The sequence below is a fragment of the Quercus robur genome, chromosome 9, assembly GCF_932294415.1.
Source record: "Quercus robur chromosome 9, dhQueRobu3.1, whole genome shotgun sequence".
Taxonomy (NCBI): Eukaryota; Viridiplantae; Streptophyta; class Magnoliopsida; order Fagales; family Fagaceae; genus Quercus; species Quercus robur.
This window is the reverse complement of record NC_065542.1, coordinates 41,306,218-41,332,165: the sequence shown is the minus strand read 5'-3', so window position 1 is coordinate 41,332,165 and position 25,948 is coordinate 41,306,218. Positions and strand designations below refer to the sequence as shown.

The 25,948-nt window shown below is 35.3% G+C and overlaps 1 protein-coding gene across 1 annotated transcript; it reads left to right on the top strand.

Moving 5' to 3' along the window:
* Positions 1-16,944: 16,944 nt before the first annotated feature.
* Positions 16,945-17,355, top strand: LOC126701048 (uncharacterized). The gene has a single exon (XM_050399191.1). The coding sequence runs from the start codon at positions 16,945-16,947 to the stop codon at positions 17,353-17,355; it is 411 nt and encodes a 136-aa protein (XP_050255148.1).
* The last annotated feature ends 8,593 nt before the right edge of the window (positions 17,356-25,948 follow it).

The window sequence follows — 25,948 nt, the reverse complement described above, 5'->3', positions numbered from 1 at the left end:
GAGACTGCCTTAGCTTGAGCTGAATCTTGGACTTGGTCTTACACTTGAGTATTAACATTACAACTCAATCAACCAAACTTTACATTGTTTAAAAAATTTCCAACACCATACCTGATACATGTACGTGTAGGGAAAGCTGTAATAAAGAATTACAATAAGAAAGAAAGGGAATCGACATAATTCACAAAGATATAACAGTGTTGTCCAGTGCACCAGATCACTCAGAAAAACAATCTCAAAAACAGTGACAGAACTTAAGACAACTCCACACCACTAAACATACAATTATTGTATTACAGTGACTAATCCATGTTAAGTTTTATTTCTTAATGTGGCACAACATCAAGGTTGGGGCTCCTATCCTCCAAAAAAAAAAAGGTTGTACCCAGTGCAAAAAATTTTCACTTTTGCAAGGTTTGGGAGAGGTAGGCTGGAGCTCCTATCTTTGCTTAGTTAATAATTCCAATTCATTAATTTTCAAAGATCCCACTAAATTTTATCAATTTTATATAACCATCTCTTCAATTTACTTATATTAAAAATTTCTCAATCTACCGCTGAAGGTGTGAATTCTATTGTGGGTTTCTTTATTCTAATTGTTTTCTTAATACAAAACCAAATATTTGTTTTTGGACTGACCAATAGATGTCTGTTAGGAATCCTAAATTCTGCTACAGACATATAGATATAACTCTTGTAATCTCTTAATAATTTTTGTGATTCCATCTTTTTACTTAGTTTGTTAGTTAGGGATTTAATCATTTAACACCTAACTTAACTCTTAGAGCAAGTGTTGAAATTATTAACCAATTATCTTCAACCATATGGGCCAATGAGTTTAAAGGTAGTCTCCTATAGATACATGATTGTAATTCGAGAGTGTGAATTGAATAAAGAATAACGCAATTGTTGTTGTTTAGTGCATTTCTTTCTCTCTTTTAATCTTTCTATTCCTTTCTCTCTTAATACTTCTTTAGAGGATGACTACCTCAAATATAGTCAAATCTCATGCAATTCCCATCCATTTCCATACAATTCCCACCCCATCCACTATAGGAACCACCGGATTCCTACTATTAGAGCTATCAATCTTGTGAGATGACCGAATACGTGCATCAAACTTCTATGCAGTTACTAAAATTCAAATGTTGAGATCCTTTTTGATTGCTTCTCAAAATCTACAAATTCTTTGCTCTTGACAACAATCCACAATATCTCATGATTTCCATTACCTCTTATTACAGGGAAGCATAGGTGTGGGATGGTTTCCAGAAGTGGAAGGATGCACAAATTGGATGGAGTTTGTATGTAGCCTACAAAATCAGTTTTGAACCCCAGTCCTTGAAGCACCAATGGAGGCTACCATTCAAGAACACGCTGCTCTTGTGAGTGATCCAATGTTCATTGACAATAGCCAAACTCATGCCTCACCAAATGGCGTTGCTCATGTAATCAAGGATGAAGAAGAGGACTTAATAGCCATGCATGATAGTGGCACCTTGTTTCCAAGAGGCAATGAAAATTTTGGTGGCCAAGGCCTTCCTAAGTTTTTGAAATTAAAAGTTCCAAAGTTTGCTATAATTGATGATGGATAGCAATTAGTTAGCAAGGTCATTAATATTGTTGGTGAGATAAAGGACCCGCATGCTCTAAATACTTTACCAAAGGTGAAGTAATGTTGGCGCCATGCATATTGCCATGCAAAGCTATCAAGTGCATTCACAACTGGTCAGGATAATATCCCACATACACTTAACATTTTTACCTTTAAATGCTTTTAATGATGGCAAACATGTGCAAAAACCGCATGATATCCATTTGTGCCATTTTCGTCTCATAAAAGGTCTCATATGGCACACACATCATTAATTGATTCAGGCTATGAAATTTGTATATGTTAAAGATAATGAAGTCAAAAACATTCCCTAGAAATGTTATGGCCATTCATTATGTGATTTAGGAGAAAAATCAAACCCTAGGTTTGTCGGTCGAAACTTTATGCCATGTTTTTTGGGGAAATAAATTATTTCCTATAAGCTTTCCAACGGCAAATGACTCTCTTTAAACAAACCCTAGGTTTGAAGGTGGAGATGGTTTGTGTGTGTCACATTTGTTATTTGCAGACAACACAATATTGTTTTTTTTATGCCAACCCTGAGCAGATTCTTCATATTCATTGGTAATTGATTTGCTTTGAGGCGGTACTAAGTTTAGAGTTAATGTCAACAAGAGTGAGATGGTTCTTGTTGGGAAGGTAGAGAATATTAATGCCTTGGCAAATATTTTGGGATGTAAGGTGGGAAGCTTACCAATGTCTTATCTTGGTATGCCTCTTGGAGCTCCTTATGTCGACTGCCATTTGGAATCACATCCTAGAGAAGATTGAATGATGGTTCGTGAGGTGGAAGAAATTAGAAATTATATCTTTCAAAGGGTGGTCGGTTGGTTGACTTTATTGAAGAGTATGTTTTCGAGTTTGCCCACCGATTACTTATCTTTATTCACTATTCCAACTAGTGTGGCAAATAGAATAGAGAAGCTTCAATGAAACTTTTTGGGGGGAGGATTAGGAGAAGAGCCTATGCACCATTTGGTGGGATGGGATATGGTTTGTACTCCTAATGCTAATGGAGGATTGGGAATAAGAAAGATTACCACTTTTAACAAAGCCCTTTTGGGTAAGTGGTTGTGGAGGTTTGGGGTTGTAAATACACATTTATGGAGGCGTGTGATCGCTTCCAAATTTGGGGAGGAATTGGAAGGGGGTGGGGGGGGGGGGGGGGGGGAGGGGGGGTGAAAATCGTTGCTTGGTAGGGGTTCCCATGGTTTTGATCTTCAGAGTATAAGGATGGGGTAAGAGAGATTTGGTCAACATATTTGGTTTGAGGCTGCTTTTCTTCATCTTTTGGATTCTCATCTACCTCGGTCTAGGGGTGGAGACCAGGTGCAAAAGCCCAATAACCCTAAACCCATGACAATTGACAAGGAGTAAGTCTTTATAAGTTTCTCTTATATATTAATAATGAAAAATTATGAAACAGAGAAAATTTTGGCTTACAAGCTAAGAAGTTTAATATCCTAGATGTTAATAATATTTATTATTTATAATGTGCCAATCTGCCTATCAGTCAAATCCTGGATCGACTACAAGATTAGAAATCACTCACTTTTCCAGTTCTTTGTCTAGTCCATTGGCCAAACCTTGGTTCAACTATAAAATAAGGTATCACTCTCTTTTACAAGTCTTTGTCTAGTCTAGTTTAGTAGTTTTTAAAACCATGGGTGGGATGATGGCTTAATTAAGTTGAAGGTTGATGACATGGGCAGAGTTAGGAAAACTTGTCTATGTGTGCTTATGATGGGCATAGGGCTACAAAAATTTGTGGATTTAGGATTTAGTATCTTCAAGAAAGGGTTAGGATTTGTAAGAGTTGGAAATTTTTTAATTTTGTGGCTGTTTGGTAGGGAAATATGATTTGATAAGGGAAGGGCATGGATTTTTAGTTTTAGAAAATCAGATCTGAGAAATTCAGATCAGTTTTTGGTTTTAGAAAAATCAAATCTGAAAAATTCAGATCCATTTTTAGTTTGAGTTTTGAAGAAATCTTTAATAGACATTAGCAAATTTTGAAATTTAAATAAGAGAATCACAATAAATAATCATCTAAGAACATGCTAAAGAAAAATTCCAGCAAAACATGGTAATCATATATCAAGAACAAGAAATAATAAAACATGTTAGACATATTCATGCATCATCCACAAAAATTAATGGAGAAGAAAAGAAAAAAATAGAATACCTCTTGCATGAGCGTGTTCTTCTAGTGAACGAATATTTTAGGATTCAAAGAAATTTATTCAACTCTTTGAAACCTAAAATACTTTACTCACAGAAAAGAAATTCCTAAGGCAAGAGCATCTAGAACGTCTTTAATGTAAGGGGAATTGAAAAGAAGAGAAGAGCCAGAAAGAGGGGGGGGTCAAAAAGTGTAGAAAAGTGTGCTAAATTTTGAGAAGCATCCTCTATTTATAGAGGTTGGAATGCTTCGAAAAATCAGCTGAATGATTAGATACGAATTGGGATGCGTCCTTATCTCTAAAAAAACGAAAAGGGTAAGGTTTATCTCAATCCAATAGTCTTTAGGCCAGGCCTTGAGTTTGTGCCAATTGGCACTCCAAGAGTGTCGAATGGCCCTCTTGGGTGCCAAACCCATGTTTGAATTGTGGTCCAATTTGGACTCCTTTTTTAAGGGTTTTTGAGCTAGGAATTGCACTTAGATACATTTTAATCCGTATTCTAAAAATTAAACCCCTTTTCTGGATATTCAGGTCTCTAAAGTAATAATTATCTTGTAAATAAACACTCCAAAAAAGTCTTGATTATCCACAATTTCATTGTTATCTAATTATCCACTTTATTCCCATGCAAGCAAGTCTATTTTTAACACTAACTAACAACCAATCACAAAATTATTTAATTAATTTTAATTGTCTAACAAATCAAAATTAATTTAAATTAATCATGCGTGGTTGGTTCCACCCAAACAAAATGCATGCAGACCATGGAAACTTGATCATGCGATATCTTTTAATCCAAAGGTCCGATTTGAAAATCGGACCTACTGTCGCGACCGTTAGAACCTCAAGATCATTTTTATGATATTCAATGAATGAATTAATCCATGTAATGCAATTACGAATTTTGGGTATATGAATAGTCATTCTAGCCATCTTCCTTGATTAAATTATGAGTGCAAAATCAAGTGTCTACAGTCCCAGAGCGGACAATATTGTGCACGTGCACCACAAATCTATACAAACTTATCAGATATGGACTAACCAATACGTTAATTACGAATAGCTATGTTATTTTATGATCATAAGAGAATGATTATGTTGAAATGCATTATGAGCATAATGAAAAGATAAAAGCTCTTATAAAATGAAAAAGTTTCTGAAGAAAAGAAAAACTGTTTTTTAAAGATAAAAATTTTTGAAGTTCTATTGTTCTTTAAAGACAAGTTTCTGATGAAAGGTTTTAGTGTTTTTTAAAGATAAAGCTTCTGATGAAAGCTTATGTTAAAAGGATATCAAATATCTGTTCTTTACGAAATGTTAAGTTTTGTGACTATGAAAGTTATAATATTTTATGAGAAGAAGTTTATGAAGAAAAGTTTTGCTATTCTATAAGATGATATTTCTGATTTAAGTCAAAGTTACAATTATCTGATCTTAGTAATTTATGAAATTGTTAAGTTTTAGGGCTATGAAGGAAATGATTATTTTGTAATAAGAATATATATGATGTTAAGGAGTTAATATTAAGTTTGGAGACTTTTAAGAATTGAAAGAAATTCAATCTAAAAGATTTGTAATATTATTTTGATAAGAAAAAAGAGAACAATTATTTTTCTATGGGAAGTGTATAAGTTATCATTATGAATAGTATAAAGTACTATGCATGAAAAGATGTTCTCCTATCTAAATCTCCATAAAATGAAATGTTTTGATTTACATGTGTAAGGACTTGATTTAAGCTCCTAGCCCAACGGGTATATGGAATTAAGCTAAAAAAAAGCCCAAAACAATAAATTTGTAGAGAATAGGTTGAAAAACTAGGCTTTAGTGAATCAGATAACAGACCAATAGCTTTTAATGACAATGAGAGAAAGATAACAGAAGTTTATTAAGGAAAAACATCCTCGAATTAGTCCGAGGAGACTAATTCTTAAATATTGCTCTTAAGGCTTTGTTACAGGTCTGGTCCCCCTGTTGCTATGGTGTTTCTTCCTTTTTATTCTTCCATCCCCCACTATCAAGGTTTCTCCTCTATTTTATACTATCCTCCTTCTTTCATTTCCACCATCCACGTGTAGATTTAGATTAATAGTGCTGATACTTGTCACTTCAGTCCCTTCCTAAAGTCTTTGGGAGTAGCTATAAGGCTAAAAGGCACAGTTCAGTTAGCTGCAGAGCATTCAATGCGATGGTGTAGCTTTCTCTTAGATATTTGAAGGCCTTCCTTTGTCCTGTTCCTTCTTAATACCTATCATCTTCCACAGAATGGTCTGGAATGTTGCTCTTGATGACAGACCATACCCTTTCTCCTCGGCCTTGCCTAGCCGAGAAGGGGTTCTTCCTCGGACCACCCCCGGGGTGGCTCTGATCGGAGTTCATTTCTTCACTTACTAACACAGACCCTTTTGAGAGTGTTTAACCGTTCTCAGGTTGTTTAACGTCCTCGGATTGGGTCCCTAGCCCAATATATACATAGATATGGGCTCCCTGGCCTTTCACTCCCATAACATGCATTCTTATTAAATTCTTATGTAACTTACCCTTACTGAGCTGTGTAGCTCACCCCTTCCACTATTTCAGTCAATAGGTTTTATTCTGGAGCAGAGAGAGCCTTAATCGAGTTTTGGGAGAAACTGGTTTAGTTTAAAAAGTATAGACCCTAATTTGGTAATTTGATGATTAGTTCTATAATATTGTGTGTTTTAGGTACTAATGAAAGTTGTGTATCTTAAAGTATTAAGAGATGTATTATGTAAATTCAGAATTTGAATAACTGGTAGATTATGTTATCCCTTAAAGTACAATTTAGATGCTCTGAATATCAAGTGAAAAGTTATATCAAGAAGTAAAAAAACAAGAATGAATAGAAAGAAGGAAGATTTTGTAAAAAGTTTAGTTGGTTCTTGTTAATATTAGGTTTAAGCTTGATATTAGCATGCCCGTCATGGTCACAAATCTAGGTATCGGGTTTGGGACGTGATAATGTAGGTGTTCTGTTTTGCACCCAACATCCTCACAAAACACACAAGAAGTCATTTTGCACTTGGTTAGAATTAAGATACAATTGGGTTAGAACTTTTAAGTTGAAACTCATTTCCATTTCCATTGAACATTTGCAACAAATCACAGCCCCAAAAAGCACACTGTTTACATGTGAAACCATATCATCGACAGTGATGACCTTCATCTACTCATGTTAAAGATTAGCTAGCTTCATCATTTCACAGCATAGAGAAAGCATGAACATGAAGGCATGTCAAACAAAAACGCATTTTTCCCTATACAATTGAGGTACCTTTTGATATTGCAAGATTTTATTTCAATCGCATATTCAAAGAGAAAGAGAGAACCCAATTGACACTAAGTAATGAATCAAAGCGTATCTGCAAAAACAGAGAGAGTTGGTTTCATGGGGATGGGTTTTTTTGGTTTTTTGGGGGGGGGGGGGGGGGAGAGGGGGGGAAGAGAAAAAATGGGAGGGACCGGGACCACTTTGGCAGGTAGAGGAAAAATAATAATTATTAGCGGGTTCTGTTTTGGAGCGGGTTCAATTCATGGGACAAGTGAGACTCACTCTTCTACAATTCAATTTATTTATTTAATTTTCGTCTATTTTAATAGGAGATTTTTTTTTTTATATATATATATAACCACTTTTTAAAATTATCTATATCATATTATCTATTTTACGTTACTTTTTGTTAATATATTATTTTTTTATCAATTTTTTATTTCTCTCTCAAATCATCTCTCTCGCTCTCTCTATGTATATGAGTAAAGAAAATATTAGAAAATAGCTTTGCATGTAAACGGTTACATTGTATATTTACATAATTACTTTAATAATAAAATAACTTTACACAAATTTTTTTTTTTTTTTTTTTTTGAGAAAGAAATTTATACAATTTTAGCTTAACTGATGTGAGTGATTTTAAAGTTAGATGTGCTAAATTTAACCTTTATGCTAGTATTATACATGTGAATGCTCATGAAAGGATAATAAAGTATGCCCAATACACTAAATAATCTTGCGTAATATTGAATGAAACTTGAAAAGAAATTTTATAGATAAGCTTTGTTTTTGGGGTTTTTTTTCCCCCTTAAAAAATCATTCTTTTATATCTAATATCAGAGAGAAAGAGAGAGGGGGGTGTTCATGTAGGGATTAAGATCTGGTGCAATAGCTAGGGCTATTGCACCATGCAATAGTAAATCAACAGTTGAGATTAAAAGTTGCAAAAGTCACTCATAATCTCAACCCTTAAATAAATTTTTTTTAAACCTTCAATTTTTTACCATTTCACTTTTATACTTTTCTTTTTTTTTACCTCTCTCTCACATCACATGGTTAATTGCACGATTGCGCCGGATCTTAATCCATTTATGTAAAGCCCAATGGGGAAGTAAATTAAGTGCACTATATAGTTTCATCTTTTTTAGGAAATTATAGTAAGATTCAATACAATGCGTAAGATTATATCTTAATTAAGACTTGATTAATCTCTAATATTCAAGGGAAATTATTGTATACTCCCGGAGTACCATAAATGCGTACTCCCTCCTCTCGCATGAATGGTGGGCTCCACTAATTAAATTCATGGTGGGACCCACTATTCATGTGAGAGGAGGGAATACGAATTTATGGTACTCCGGAAGTACCTAATAATTTTCCAATATTCGAATGGTAAATTAGAAGATTACTCAAGATATATGCAGTATACTTTGTCTGTGTACAAATTAAGAGTGATTCATGAAGTTTGAGTTATCATGCACTAACTTAGAGTCTTTCAAAAGAATCTAGAAAAGTTGAATGAGAATTACATATCATCATGTTACCGCAATACCATTCATAACTACTGGCCACTCTCACGTTTTAAAAATTTTAATTATCTTTCTATTAATTCATTAGCTCTTTTTTTTTTTTTTCCATTTTTATAATACTTATTTGACCTCATTTTTAAAAGACTAACGTCAAAGACATATTAAGGGTATTTTGGAGAGTACTAAAAAAGTGGACACTAAAGAATCCCATTCTAATTATATATACTAGCCTCATCACATATGCTTCGCACGTGCTATGAAGTTTTTTTTAGTGGTCCTATTTTGTAGAAAAAAAATTGTGTTTTTATTTTATATATATAATTTTTATTTTAAGAATTTAATTTATAAGTGGATAAAGAAATTTGAAAATCTGCAGGAGAGTGGCCCTATTTTTTAGGCAAAGTTTTAGTGGGAGTTGGAATTGTATTTTTACCAGATTGTCCTTTAGTTTTATCTCTACTTAAACATAGGGATGTAGGGGCATTTTTTACCCAAAAAATGAGGAATCCAAATAGGAGAAGCTCCTTAAATAGTAGTATAGATATTCAAGATAAATACGCTTGTACAATGGAAAGAAAAATGATGGTTTTCTCAACAACAAAAAAGAAATAAAAGAAAAATGATGGACACTCTAAAACTTTATTTGTTTACCCAACAGCCAATCAACAAGTTATCTAATTGTAGGGATAAGGGCCCAAAATTGTATATTAGGCCTTAGGCTTCGGTTGAGGACGTTGATTGGTCCGAGGACTAATAAACAATAGTAAGGATGACAAGTTCAGAGTTCTATAAGTAACATGTAAGTGGAGAGGTCGGGAAAGGTGGCTCGAGGAGGATTATTTCCTCGGATGAACGAAGCACAGATAAAATGCCTATTCTACCGCCCAAAGTGACCCTACAGGAGACTTTGCGGAGAGGGGTGTGCACGGTAAAACGAACTGGAAGGATGAGAGCTAGGAAATATCTAAGAAAAAGCTGCTGCCACCGCATTAAATGCCCTGCTGCTAACTTTTTGGCCGCATTTATGTGGAGAAGACCCCTTGAACAGTGCTGCCTTGGCTACCACAACTCACAAAAGGCCTGAAAGGGTGTCTGATGAGACAAGCACTCGAGTAGCAGCTTGGATATTAACAAGTGTAGGATCAAGATTGTCCGAAGGGAACTATATAATGTAAGAGATCCTCCATGGATGTGGATCAAAAAAATGACAAGAGAAACACTATAGCAATTAAGAACCAACTCTGTAATCAAACTTGAAAGGAATATATAAGAATTGATCTTCTCGGACTGTGCCGAGGACGATTTTCTCTAATTCAATTGAACCTGTTTCCCTATTACGGTCAACTGGGCCCACTTTATTTGCGATCCAACTCATTCTAACCCAGTTTTCCAACCCACTCTCTACAAATTCATTGTCTTGGGTTTTTTGGGCCTAGGTGCATCCATCGTTCAAGCCAGTGTTCAAAGCTTGGCCCTTACATTAATTATTTGGATATTCTTCATTTGAATTAGGGTGGGTTGAATATTTAAGATGTAGCAAAAAAGCATCACTAATTTGTCAAAAAAAAAAAAAGAAGGATATTTAGTGTTCAACATGGATATATAAGATTTTGAAAATTAAAGTTATCAATAATTAGCGTTCAACATGGATATATAAGATTTTCTCCAAAAAAAAAAATGGATATATAAGATTTTAAAATTTCATAGTAAAGTTATCATAAAAATCAAGAGAATCTAAATCATGGAGTCTTTTGGCTGAATATTGTTAAAAACTGAGTTTATTGGTGATATAAGTACAGTTCAAAGTTATTTGGAAAAATAAGGAAAGGGAGTGAATTTCGGCAACACCGTTGCCGAAATTGTAAGAAAAAGTATGAGAAAGAGGGAAGATAAGTGATGTGATGGGGGAGGGAGAAAAAATTGAATTTCAGTAATGAGATTACCGAAATTCTTACTGCCCCAAGCTCTGCCCGTGAAGTGCCCTAGGTGCTATGCTAGGTGAAGTGCTCGAAAGGGATTATAAATTGTGGCAACCAAGTTGCCGAAATTGTAGGGAAGAGGAGAGAGAAAATATGAATTGTGGCAACCAAGTTGCTGAAAATGGGAGGAAAAAAAAATGTGGCAATGGCATTGTCAAAATGGAGGGGGAAAAATTTTGTGGCAATGGCATTTCCGAAATAGAGGGGAAAAAAATTGTGGCAATTGATTTGTTGAAATAGAAGGAAAAAAAGGAAAAAAAAGGTCGCAATGTTGTTGCCGAAATGAAAGGAAAAGAAAAAGAAAAAGAAAAATTGTGGCAATGAAGTTGCTGAAAATTAGAGGAGAGAGAGAGAGAGAGAGAGAGAATTGTTTGAAATAAAAAAATATTTTAAATTCTTATTCTAAAAAGTACACATATTCTTATTCTTTCCATAGCTTTTTTTTACCGAAACAATTTGGTTTGTGTGTATATCATGTTCTTTCATTTTGTATTGTAAAAGTACCCTATGAAACAAATAATGATAGATTCAAGTACATTGATTCTTATTCTAAAAAAAAGTACATAGATTCTTATTAGATTCCTATCCATGCATGAAAGAAAATTATGGAAGAAAAAAGTGATTGATGTGCACACTATAAATAAAAACAAAGAAACTGAGATTTTTACAAAGATTCTTTGCGGAAGAAAATTATGGAAGAAAAAAATTATTGATATGCACACTGTAAACAGGAAAAAAAAAAAAGAAACAAAGATTCTTTGCAATGAATATATGTTTATAGTTAAGTAATTTATTTGTATCAAAGTGTCCCATCTTGGTCTGTGTTATGTTGTATTTGGTCAATTGACGTATCTAATTATACAGTTTAAAATCTAAGAATTTAACATATATGAAACTTGCATCTGATTTAAACAGCACTAATGTTACCGAAGTTTTCACGGATCTTATTTTCTACTCTTTTTCCCCTAAAAATTCCATCAACCTTCTTGTCCACTCTTATTCCCCTCATAATTCTACCAACCATTTTCAATTCATGTGTACCATACATTCTACAAACAACTATAAGAAACAACACTTGCAAGTATCTATCCGTTCTTTATCTCTTACAAGGTGAGTTACATCTCTTAAGTAGTTACTTTTCTTTTTATAACATTCATGTTGATATGTTTTAGGGGCATAGCTAAGCATGGAAATATTTTTTTGTTAAATTATTTGTTCATGCAAATCTGATTTTTGTATTATGTGTTTTGCAACATAAACTGATTTGTATAATATGTTTTAAATTATTTGTCCATGAATTCTTGCCTAAAATTTCTTATAGCAAAAATATATTTCAAAATTAACATAAAGTTTCCTTAAAGAAATACTTATTTTGTTAACCTATAATATACACGTATGATATAAGAAAACCCAAAAAAAAAAAAAAAGGTTTAGTATATGCTCATAAACCTTAAAATCTAAGTTTTAGGTATAATAATAATAAAGAAAATTGTACGATATTAGAAATATTTATCTATTATCGTATGGATGCATAAGAACATTATATAATTTGTCTTGTTTTAAAAGAAGCAAAATGAAGAGCTACATAAAATAATTAACGTAACCATAACAGATCCTTCTAAATGTTAATGTTATGCTAAGTTACTTAAAAAAAGGGAAACAAAAAATAATTTTAACTACTATGACGGACAGTAATATATTATTAGTGAATCAATCCTCTTTAATAGAATTTTCTCTGCTTTAGCTATTTAAACATTGAATATTTTTAATGGATTACCTTATTGTATTGCATTTTAATGGATGTGTAGTGTTAATATATTAATACTATTGTTATGTTTTAGTGTAGATGGCAGAAAAGTTGTTCATTTTTCTCATCCATTCCGGTGGAATAATTAAACATGGTGAAAATGGGATTTATTACGAAAGGCCACCTCCTTCTATGCTTCCATTAAACCAGGGTGTTATATTTGAAAATCTATGTGATAGAATAGCATACATGCTTCATATAAACAGAGAAGATTCAAAACTTACTGTTTGGTATAGATTTCCTTTTCAATGTCATCCACATCTTGTGATTTACCAGCAAGTTTTGGTAGAAGATGATAATGGTGTCGATGCAATATTCGATATGTTAGGCTGCCAATATAGATTTGTAGGTGCAAAGTTGTACGTGGGTGTAGAGCCTATAAGAAGCCACCGAGATGTTTTTCCCATTCGATAAGCCAACGAAGGACCAAGTGCATCATTTATTTATTCACATGGCGGGCACTTTCATGATCCATATGCCACTCATACTGGTCATTATTCTGAAAATGCAGCTCATTAACTTACATTAACCCAAAACTTACAATCCTTAGTTGTGCACACTAAAGCAAAGTAAAAGAGTAATTGAACAATTGGAGGATGTAACTTTGTGAGGAGATGCAATCCTTTCGTGAGGGTACTTGCCTTTTATTACGAAGAGGAGAAATGAAAAGACAAAAAAGAATCCATGACATAGATTTTACGCGTGATATCAGTAGGTTAGGTTTTATTGGGAATGATCAATAAATATATTCCAAGTACTTTGGAGAATAAGAATCAGAGGAAGAGGTAAGGTGATTGGCTAATTGACTCCTCCAATTTTCGGTGCCGCAAATTGTTTTTTTTTTTTTTCCTCCTATTTCGGCAATTCCATTACCACAATTTTTTTCCCTCTATTTCAGCAATACCATTGTTACAATTTTTTTTTTCCCTTTATTTCGGCAATGCCATTGCCACAAATCAATTGCCACAATTTTTTTGGTTGCCATAATTCATATTTTCTCTCTCCTCCCTTCCCTACAATTTCGGCAACTTGATTGCCACAATTGGTTTCCCTTTGGGCACTCCACCTAGCACTAGCACTTCGAGCACTTCACACTCACTTGGGCAGTAGCTTTGGGCAGCAAGAATTTCGATAATCTCATTACCAAAATTCAATTTTTTCTCCCTCCCCTTCAGATCACTTATCTTCCCTGTCTCTCATACTTTTTCTTGCAAATAACTTTGAATAGTACCTATATCACCAATAAACTCAGTTTTTAGCAATATTCAGCCAAAAGACTCCTAAATCATGCCTGACACCTTTTTTGGAATAATTATTTAATTTCTTGCTTTTTGCTCAAAAAATAGAATCAAATTGGGTAAATATCATGCAAATACACCCTTGTGGATGAAGTAAATTTCTTACTCCAATCTACAAAAGACAGGATGCAAAAGAAAGGGGGGGGGGGGGAGAGACTGAAAACTGAAAACACTGTAACAAAATAATTTTTAAATATGTGAATAGTACCGTAGGACCCATTTTTAATGAAAAAGTTACTAAAAAGTGAAATTTGTGGGTCCCGTGAACAGTGCACGGACCCACTGGTGTGCTGAAAAGTGGCTGAAAGGTCAAATATTACAACTACTATTCACTCTTTTTTACTGTTCATTTGCCTTGGTGCACTATTCATGTCCCATGAACAGTGCACCAAGCACTGGTCTTAAAAAAAAAAAAAAAAAAAAAAAAAAAAAAAAAAGAGAGAGAGAGAGAGAGAGAGAAAACGCGTAAAACGTGAAAACTCTAAATCCAAACCGCACCTAAATATCATTAAATTATATTTTCATGTAATGTCATTATTTCAACTTTTCGCTCCTGTTGTGTGTGTTTGCTAAATTAGAGTCTGCCGTTTTAGCTCAAGGTGCTTCACTCCAAATTTTTTAAGAGCACTGAAAATGCCTCATATATTCTTCCTACATTCCTATTACAATTGTGCTAGGTTAGTGATTTTTTATATATTTTATTTTAGTTAATATTCTTAGTTTCCAATTTAATTTCCAAGCAAAAATGTAATTTATATCCGCTAGTTTTGCCCAAAAATTATTTTAGTCTTTTAAATTTGAAGTTTTTCATTTTAGTCAAGTAATTTTGTCCAGAAAATTATTTTAATCTTTTAAGTTTAAAGTTTGTCATTTTAGTCCCGTAATTTACCCAAAATTCTTAAGGACTAAGGGAATAAAATGAATTTTGTAGGAGCAAGGGCTCAGGATCGTATATTAAGCCTTGGGCTTTATCCGAGAACACAAATGGATCTGAGAAGAAGCAAATAATTATGAGATATTCCCGAACCAGGTCCCATTAGCATAGAGCAAATGAAGGGTCGTCCAAGGAGTACATCCTCCTTGGACTTAATGAATAGGGTTCAAAATATATAATCCAGCAATTAAAGAGACCTTCCAGGAAGCTTCAATGACGTAGATGTACTTCGTGGACACATGAGAAGGAAGAAAACCTGAAAATATCTAAGAGAAAGTTGTCACCACCACATTAAATGCACTGTAGCTACTTTTCTGTACGCATTTATGTGGAGAAGACCTCTGAACAGTGTTACATTGGCTATCGCAACTCACAGAAAGCTAGAGAGGGTATCTGATGGGACAAGCACTCAAGTAGGGCTTCAGATGATCAACAAGTGGAGGGTGAAGATTATTCAAATGAGGATATATAAGGTGAAGAACCCTTTCATGGGGAGGGATCAAAAAGGGGAGAGAGAAAAGAGAGAAAAGCAACCTAAACCATTCTCATATTCGAGAGTGATCATTATATACACATTTAACCTCCTCAGACTGAAAGTTTATTAATATCAGCATCCTTGATTCATGTTTGAACGTCATGCAATTCAACACTAGCCATTGTCCAATTTATTAGGGCCTAGTTCTTTGACCATTCTCTACAAATTCATTGTATTGGGCCCCTTGGACCAAGATCCCATAAACTTAAGGCTTGGGCCTTAAATTGTGACCCTACAATTGGCGCCGTCTGTGGGGAGAACTTGTGCCTTAGTAAGTGCAACAGTTAAACATGATGGGATCAGGTCCATACTAAGCAGGTCCACACTAGATAGAGCCTGCAAGTTCTCAACGGTAGGACAACTTTCTTAACCTTGAGCGGGAAAAAGATCAGGACAAACGTCGAGAAGGTAGTGTACGTACTACCCATACTAGTAGAAGCCATTCTAGAGTGAGAAGTCACGTATCCCAAAAGCAAGACGATAACAAAGCCCTATAGCAGGAGATTGACGACTTAAAAAAGAAACTACGTCGCGCGCCACGGAAGCTCTCCCCCTCCAGTTCAGATACTAGTGACGAAGGGGACGACAATTATAGGCAAAGGTCAAGAACTCCATCAAGTGAGACCTTTTCTTATAAGGAAGAGCACCACCATGAACGCAGTCACAAAAGTCCGTCCCGTAAAGGCCTAGTGAACGACACCATGAGCAAGGCCCTGGATCGAATCTCTAAGTCACCCTTCCCACGCAGGATAGAAGGGGCTAAGCTTCCTCAACGATTCCATCAACCTACTTTCATTATGTACAATGGTCGAACGGACCCTGTAGAGCACATAAGCTAGTTTAACCAAAGAATGGTCATCCATTCCAAAGACGAGGCTTTGATGTGCAAAGTATTTGGCTTTGATGTGCAAAGTATTTGTGTCCAGCTTGGGACCAATGGCAATGAGATGGTTTGACGGCCTCAAACCAAATTCCGTAAGCTCCTTTAAGCATTTGACCCAAGCCTTTGGCTCTCGCTTCATCACAAGTAGCAGGGTTCCTCGGCCCTTGGATTCTCTACTATCTTTGTCCATGCTAGAAGGGGAGACCCTAAAAGCCTACTCGGACAAGTACTGGGAGATGTACAATGAGATAGAGGGTAACTATGACGACGTCGCCATCAGCACTTTCAAGAGTGGCCTCCCAACTGAGCATGGTTTAAGAAAATCCCTAACAGGAAACTTGTCACCAACTTGCACCAACTCGTGGACCGAATCGACAAGTACAAAAGGGTCGAAGAAGACCAGCAGTTAGGTAAAGGAAAAGCGAAGGTTCTCCCTCAGGAGAGGAGGGACTTCAAGTCGGACCGATTTAACAACAACAACAACCGGCCGAGGAAAGACTTTGCAGGGCAATCCAGATCTGCCAACATGTAAGCAATTAATGTTGTGTTCTGAGAACTGGTACATCAGGTTTTGGAGAAAATCAAGAACGAGCCATTCTTCAAATGGCCAAATAAGATGGTAGGAGACCCCATGAAGTGCAACCAAAACTTGTATTGCCAATACCACTAAGAATCGGGGCATACCATCGAGAACTGCAGAAACTTAAGAAACGACTTGGACCAACTGGTCCAAGAAGGAAAATTAAGGCACCTCCTACATCATTCCGATGGTCAACAAGGATAGGCGAATCCTAAATCCCGGAGAAACACCTCCTTAAGACCTCCTATAGGCACGATAAATGTCATTCTTGCGACTCCAGGAAGGACCGGCTCTTGCCCTTCCAGAGTAATGTCTGTGGCTCGGCTTTCCACCGAGGATGACGATCGAGAGTCCAAAAAGGCCAAGAAGAAGGCTTCACCAGTGCTAGGCTTTTCGGACGAAGATAAGATCGGGACCATCCAACCCCATAACGATGCTCTAGCAGTCACACTCAGGATTGGAGGATATGATGTGAAGAGAGTGCTAGTAGATCAGGGCAGTGCTGTTGAAGTAATGTACCACAACCTGTACAAGGGGCTAAACTTAAAACTCGAGGACCTATCGACGTACGATTCCCCTCTGGTAAGTTTCGAGGGAAAGACCGTTATTCCAAAGGGACAGATCAGATTGCCCATACAAACCAGTTCAGACGTGGTGGAGGTGGATTTCATCATAGTTAACGCTTATTCACCCTACACGGCTATTGTGGCTAGACCTTAGCTACATGCCCTAGGGGCTGTCTCTTCTACCCTGCACCAGAAGGTGAAGTACCCGTCAGAGGGCCAGGTTAAAAAGATTGTGAGGAATCAGACTATGGCCAGACAGTGCATGGTGGCCGCTATCTCACGCCAACCCAGTGCTGAGCCCTCGGCCTCTACTAGAAGGGGCTTTTAGCAATCAGCCACCCCGGCATTGTCCGGTAATGAATCAACAAAGGAGGCAAAATGTGAAGATCTAGAAAAGGTAGCCGTTGGCGTTAATCCAGAAAAGTTCTTTCAAGTCGGCTCGAAACTACCTCCCCAAGAGAAAGAAGAACTGATTGGGTTTCTCAAAAAAAAACGTGGACATGTTTTCGTGGGACACCTACGAGGCCCCAGGGGTTGATCCGAGTTTCATCTACCACCACCTGAACGTTAACCCATCTGCCACTCCCAAGAAGCAACCACCTCGGCTACATCGCTGTGGCCTCTCATGCAATAAGCCTAGTGCTAATACGAATAGACAATGGCGTACAACAATCAGTCTATTACATGAGCAAATCATTGCATGAAGCTGAGATCCGCTACCTACCACTAGAAAAAGCCATCCTAGCGGTGGTTCAAGCTACACGAAAGCTTCCCCATTACTTCCAGGCACACACAGTTATCGTTCTAACCCAGCTTCCACTTAGGTCCATACTTCGGAGTGCTAATTATACAGGAAGAGTTGCTAAATGGGGCACGATTCTAGGGGCTTTTGACATCAAGTACATGCCTCATACCTTTGTCAAAGGCCAAGTCCTCGCAAATTTAGTGGCTGAATTCCCTGAACCCTCGTTAGAAGAGGAAGCAAAGACGCAAGACATGGATGAAAAATCGGTTGGCGCAATCTCTCTACAGGGGCTGACATGCTGGAAAGTATATGTTGATGGCGTAGTGAACCAAAGGGGCTCTGGAGTGGGGCTAGTTCTAATTTCCCCTAAAAGGATCACCATCGAAAAATTGCTAAGACTGGGTTTCTTGGCCACGAATAATGAGGCTGAATATGAGGCCCTACTGGAGGGGATGTCCATGGTTCAGAAACTAGGCAAAAAAGCAGTAAATATGTTCTCGGACTCAAGACTGGTCATTAGCTAAGTGAATGGAGAATTAGAAGCAAGAGACGAAAGAATGCAGGGATACTTAGACCAAGTTAAACGCCTACAGTCACGTTTCGATTCTTTTAGCTTACTGCATATCCCTAGAAGTGGGAACACACATGCCGACTCCTTGTCCACGCTTGCCACCTCCTCGGCTCATGGTTTGCCCTAGGTCATCCTTGTGGAAGATTTATACAAACTCTCAGTGACGAAGAGAGAAGTGATCCATGTCCACAATGTCAGAGTGGGAGCTAGCTGGATGGACCCTCTAGTACTATTTCTAAAGGAAGTCATCTTGCCTGAAGAGAAGACCGAAGCTGACAATATACGGAGAAACGCTTCTCGATTCTGGCTATCCGAGGACCAGAAGCTGTATAAACATTCCTTTTCTGGACCATACTTACTCTGCGTACACCAAAAGGCCTTAGAAATAATCCTAGAGGAATTATACGAAGGGATTTGTGGAAGCCACACGAGAGGCAGGTCCTTATCTCATACGGCCATCACCCAAGGCTACTGGTGGCCAAACATGCAGAAAGAAGCACTTGAATACGTGAAGAAGTGTGACCAGTGTTAGAGGTTTGCGCCAAACATACATCAACCAGGAGGGATCCTTAATCCACTGTCCAGCCCTTGGCCATTCGCTCAGTGGGGCTTGGATATTGTCAGGCCCTTTCCCAAGGCAGCAAGGAACAAAAGGTATCTGCTCGTTGGCACTGATTACTTCACTAAATGGGTAGAAGCTAAACCTTTAGTGAATATCAGAAATGTGGACGTCAAAAAGTTCATTTGGAAAAACATTGTTACTCGATTCGAGGTCCCTCACTCCCTCATCTCAGACAATGGTCTTCAGTTCGATAGTAAAGCCTTCAGGAGGTACTGTTGTGAATTGGGAATTACGAATAAATATTCTACCCCTAGGGGAATGGACAAGCTGAGGCTGTTAACAAGGTCATAGTGAACGGACTTAAGAAGAGGTTAGATAACATGAAGGGAAGGTGGGTGGAAGAACTGCCACATGTCCTATGGATGTATCGAACCACACCCCGCAAGTCAACAGGAAAGACCCCCTTTTCGATGACTTACGGGGCCGAGGCTGTTATTCCCCTAGAAACGGGTTTTCCAACACTGAAAACCAGTTCATTCTATCCAAGCAGCAACAATGAGCTGCTAGAAAAAAGCTTAGACCTTATTGAAGAAAGAAGGGAAAGAGCAATGGTCCAACTGGCATACTACCAACACACACTTAAGCAAGGTTATGATGCCAAAGTAAAGCTGAGGCCACTAGTGCCTGAGGACTTAGTGTTGACGAAAGTTTTGGGCACTGCAAAATATCTAGCATGGGGAAAGCTAGGACCAAATTGGGAAGGACCATATCGCATCACCCCAGTGGCTGGTGTTGGTGCATATTTTCTAGAAGATTTAGATGAGAATGTAATACCATGCCCTTGGAATGTAAACAACCTAAAAAGGTACTATTATTAATGAAAATTTCCTTTCTATATAAGTTCTTTTATTGTATGAAGGCCTCGTGCCTCTCTATTTACTCAAGTATTTAAACAAAACCTAAGTCCTGCATGGATCCTCGGACAAAAGGCTTAGGGGAAATTAATTACTTCGGACATCTTTTCAAGTATTAAACAAAACCTAAGTCCTGCATGGCTCCTCGAACCACAAGTTTTGGGGAAATTAATAACTTTTGTCATCCATTCAAGTATTAAACAGAACCTAAGTCCTGCATGGCTCCTCGAACCACAAGTTTGGGAGAAATTAATTACTTTTGTCATCCTTTCAAGTATTAAACAGAACCTAAGTCCTCCATTCCAAATAATGAAATTTAATTTACATGGAATAAAAGAGATAATAAAGAAGTTGTAAGGGATTTATATAATCTTCCCAACTTATAGATGTCAAGTTATAATTAATGCAACATCACTTTTACATGATTCTACAATAATATATGATTTTTATTTATTCATTAATTACAATATGTTACTTATATTATCATTATGCTATAGAAAAAATCCAATTTTATGACTAGTGTTTGCAACGTAGATTACTAAATTTCATCCTCATTTCTTATTTAAATTTTATGGCTAGTGTTAAAGACATGTTTAGGGTACGTATTTTGGAGAGCACAAAAAGGTAAATATTGAAGATCATCATTCCAATAATATATGGGTTAGTTTTAGTTAAATTAGTTTAGGTGTAGCCTTGTAGTACACTAAGTCTTCTAACTAAATTTAAACACATAATTAATTATATCGACTAATAAAACACAAATATTACTATCTTTTTCAAGGATAGTAAAATTAAACTTAGGTAAAGCATAATTTGGAACCAAAGAAACTATCCATCCTAGTATTTTGGTTTTTACAGATACTAAACATCATTTTGAATGATGGGTAACCTTTCTATCAAATGCATTTCAAAAAAAAAAAAAAAACTTGGTACAACTTCTATCAATACTACACCAATTGATAATTTCTATTGGATATATATAAATATATCTATATATATATCTATATATATATATATATATATATATATATGTATTTTTATAATAAATCGAACGGATTACATTGACACCTTATTCCCTCTATGCTTATGATGATCATCATAATATTAATAACCATCTTATGTATTTTTTTTTATTTAAAATATTATCTATAAGATAAAAAATTTCAAATTAATTTGTTATACTTTAAAAACTATATACAAAATATGAGTTTACGAATTATATAGCAAGAAATTTAGAGTATGTGTTAAGAATATAAGAACATGTAATCCAAAGTTGGATTTAAAAAAAAAAAAAATATTAATCTACATAAAAATTTATGGACTAGACTTTTATTTATAAAGAGATACATCCTGTTTTATTAATAAAGATACAACATGAGTACCTTGATCTTATCCTCTCTCCCTAAATTTTTTTTTTCTCTATTCCATACATTCGAGGTTTTGTCATTTTGAACAATAATAATTGTCACCCAATGAAAAAAAAGAAAGAAATTATTGTCTTCATTTAAAAAAAGAAGAAGCAAATCAGAAGATCGAATATGTTTACTTAGTCACCTTAGTCCAGTATATTAGGTGGGTTCCAGTTAGCTTAATTGATAAAATCTCTGATGGTTGAATAAGAGATCTGGAGTTCAATCTTTGTTTACACCAATAATTTTTTTTTTTTTCCAAATTTTCTTTATTAGTTTAATAATTCCTCTCTTATGTCGTTTTGGAAATTATTGTACACATTGTTGTTTTGCATCTCCTTACTAAACAACAGTGTTCTGAGGGGTACACCTTCCAATATTGCTTCGCCTTTTAGACACCTCACCAAGTAAGAAAAAGACTGTTTCACCCTTAAAATTTTTCAAAGCCCGCTCACTGTTTATTCTTACCTGATGGGTCTGAGTTCATAATTTCATAAAATCAAATTTTTCTCTCTCCTACGCAACTGCCCTCCTCCTTGCTCTCTACCTCTCCTTCAACCCATTGTCATGGCAGCCCCAACTCACACCCATCAACAAAAGCAAAGAAAAAACTGAAACTTACCATTTGAAACCAAACCCCCAAACACTCACACTCTCCCTCTTTCTCTGTCTCCAAGTGTGTGAAGTTGTCTCAACTCTCATGGAGTAAAGGTCTCTCTGAAGCGACACAGCCACTGACTAGATTGGTGGTTCCGACGATACTTGGCCAATGTATCATTAGAAAATCCCCAAAATCCCATATGGCAAAATCACCGCGGGTCCATCTTTGATTCCTAGGTTGTTTCCGACATCAAACGAGTCAATGAGGTGAGTTCTCTCTTTTGTATACATTGAATCAAAATAAAAATTATTTTTTGGGTAAGCGGAGAGTTGGATCAAGGGTCAAGATAGTTGGGGTTTGATTTTAGTTCTACTAGTGATATATATTTATTGAATCATTATTTAGTTTTGTTTTGAGTAATATTTTTGGGTAGTTTTTTTTTTTTTTTTTTTGTTGCTGCAACTTTAATTTTGCACATTTTCAAATAGATATGTGAAATAAGGTCTAGCAAAATTAAAGAAATGGATGGTTAGTGATACAAGGGATATAGCTAAAATCCCTATTTTACTTAATTAGATGTTACATTGGTTGAATTCTATGCTTTTAGGTCCTGATTGTGTCTAAACTGTAGTATTTTTGTCTTTGCCTTTCAAGTTTGTAGTCAGAATTTAGTGATAAAAATTTATTGTCATAGGGATAGAAAATATCATTTTTTTTTTAGAAAAAAAAATTTTGATAATTGAATGTTTGTCTTTGTATAGGTATGATACACTTTAATAGTTTCTTAAAAAATTTTAGCTTGAAACTGTCCTTTATCAATTGGGTCATCATCTCTCATGATCATATATTGGTTTGTCATAATTCTTATGTATGATAAGCACAATATTGGGACACAAATTTTCAGCTTTTATTTTCAATGAAAAACATTCATTCTTCTATATTTATAGTAATATTTTTTACATTTTTTTTGTTAATTACAAGAGTATTTTTTAATTCATTGCATAGTGTGGCGATAGAATTCCCTCAAAACATGGATGCCAATGCAGATTTGAATCCTAGAGTTGGTATGGAATTCGATACATTAGAAGATGCATGAGAATTTTGGTTAAAATACAGAAGGCAAATGGGCTTTGATGTTAGAAAACATTAACTCCATCATAGTCTCAAGTAGGGGTGTTTGTGGTGCGGTTTTGGGCCATTTTTAGCACCGCACTTTGCGGTGCGGTTTAGCTAAAATCATAACTGTACTGCCCCTTGTTTTTGCGGTCACATGTGCGGTGTGATGCGGTTTAGAGTTTAGCCAAAACTATAACCGCACTGCACCTCATTTTTGTAGTCACATGTGCAATACTATGTATAAGATGCGGTTTGAAGTTGATATATTTTTCAAATTTTGGGCTTTTCCTACTCAGCCTAAAACTAATTTTTCTCTTTTTTTGGGCCAAGTTTTAAATTATTGAGTTAGTTTTTCTTTATTTAGGGTTGGCTTTTCTAGTCAACACTTGCTAGGGTTATTAAACCTTTTTTTTTTTTTTTTTGAAAACTAGGTTTATCAAACTATTAATAATATATTTAATATTAAAAATAAATAAATATATTAATATATAGAGAGGGTGCGGTGCGGTGCGGTTTGTGCGGTTTTCTTATTATAAAACTGCAAACCGCACTGCACCATGCGGTGTGGTGTGGTGCACTATTACTTGTGGTGTGGTGCGGTTATACTATTTGGTGCAGTTTTTACGGTTTGGTGAATACCCCTAGTCTCAAGTATCAAATGATGCAAATGTTTGTCAGGTAACATGTAAACATTTTCATACATGGAATTTTGAATAAACTTACCTGTTTATATGTTTTATGTCTTGTAGGCATAAGTAGCTAAGTTATTTCTTACACTTTTATAATCATTGTGATTACATTGGTAGCATTTGTTAGTACCACCACCATACCATCGTCGTCTCAAGTATCAAATCTTGTGAATATTGGTCAAGTAAAAAATAAATGTTATCATACATGTTTATCAAATAAACTTATTTGTTTATATATATACACAGGGAAATGAAGTTAGGTTCAATTATGCACTAACTCCATGTGTTGAAAATACAAATGCTTGCCTACAAATGCAACACTTTTTTGGTATGTAAAAAAGTAATAAATGGTAAGTTCAATTGTAGTAAAATTTTCTCATGTTTGTTTAAGTTAAAAATGTAACTTGATTTTTTTGACATTTTTTCAAGCTAATATTGATTTTGTAGTATGATGGACAACATTTTTTGGACAGTTTGTTTGATATATTGCACAATGGACAATATTTTTGGACAACTTTGCCTTGGAAATGACTGATTGCACATGTAGCAATTTTTTTGGATAATTTTATGTAACTAAAGAAGCTACTCAAACATGTTAAACATGTTAGATTGTACAAGTGCATGTTTGAGTAACCTCTAGTTAAACATTAATTATATATACAAGTGATTAATATATTTAAATGCAATGACATGTACCAAATCTTGTTCATTTTTAAAATGCAATGTCATGTACCAAATCTTGTTTATTTTTTGAATGCAAGAAATTAATATTTTTAGAGTAAGGATTTCTTGTAAACATAGTTACAAGAAATGCTGCATACAAGGCAAGGTGTTAGTTAATGAGAGTGACAAGTATCCTAAGTCATGTTGAAAACCTTTCTTTACCTTTCTTCATTGTGGTGATCTTATTGTTTGAAGGTTATAAAGGGGAAATTATAAGGTCCTTATGGTGGACAAGTGATATGGTCCACCATTCCAGTAAAAGATTACGACTTGTTTAAAATTGTGGAGTTTTAAATAAAAATTGAATATCGACTCAGCAATTTTAAATAGATGGGAGTCTTTTAAAGGAATGGTGGACAAATGACGTGGTCCAACTTGAGGACTGTATAATTTCTCATTATAAAGGGAGCTATCGTTCAATTTTAGTGAAGTTTCAAATTTAACATATGCTACCTCCTTTCTAGTTTAAATTAGGTAATAAGGCGAAAGACTTTGCAGAGTATGTATTGTATTGTTGTATTGTCCAATTTTGTCGCATGAGTGTTCTCATTCATTTATTAAAAAACCTTTATATACTGTACTAACCCAGAGAATGGAATAAAATGTAATTATTCTTTTCTAAATATTTTCATATCTATAATGATGCTTGTGGTTTATCTTCTGAAATGTTAGCAAGCCAACTATGGTAGTTTTGATTTCATAAAAAAAGATGGTAAGAGACTTTATCATCTTTAATTTGTATTTTTTTTCCCTCATCAAAATTGGTAAGACAACAAACCAATTTTAGTGACAAATGCAATCTTGCAATCTTAAAACTGAACACATAAAAAACAAAATAATTTAATCTAAAAATGTACAAATTCTATTGAAATATACACTTTGATTACAAAACCACAACAACAAGGGTTCTATTGAAATATAGACTTCGATACAAGTGTATGTTTCAAGATTCTAGCACCAAATTACATAATTCTAGCAAAAATTGTAGGGAAAAGGTGTATGTTTCAAGATTCTAGCAAAAAAAGGTAGAGATAAAGTGTATGTTTCAAGATCAAGTGCTGTGATGATCTCAAGCGGCGCAACTGTGGCAGCCCTTCCATTGCCATCACTACCAATTCAGAAAAAGAAAGTTGACTGCTCAATTGGATCCCAAAAAAACCTTGTTCCAAAAGACTCATGAAGGCACTCTTTAGCCTCTCTAATATTTCATTGTAAAGTGGAGTGCCACAAAATCGGTACTACTTATCTGGTATTGGCTTGAAACATCTGCAAAAAAATTGTGAAAGAAAACAAGATTAAACAAAACAAAGTTATTAAGCAAGGAATAAAGAATTTCTACGATACTTGTCAACAAAGACACGAAGGATTTTTTAAACAAAAAGGTAGACTAATATAGACGACAATTTAAAATTTTAGA

What these genes read in the sequence shown, in the direction of transcription:
- LOC126701048 (XM_050399191.1), top strand. Translation starts at nt 16,945, where the DNA reads ATGTCTGTGGCTCGGCTTTCCACCGAGGATGACGATCGAGAGTCCAAA.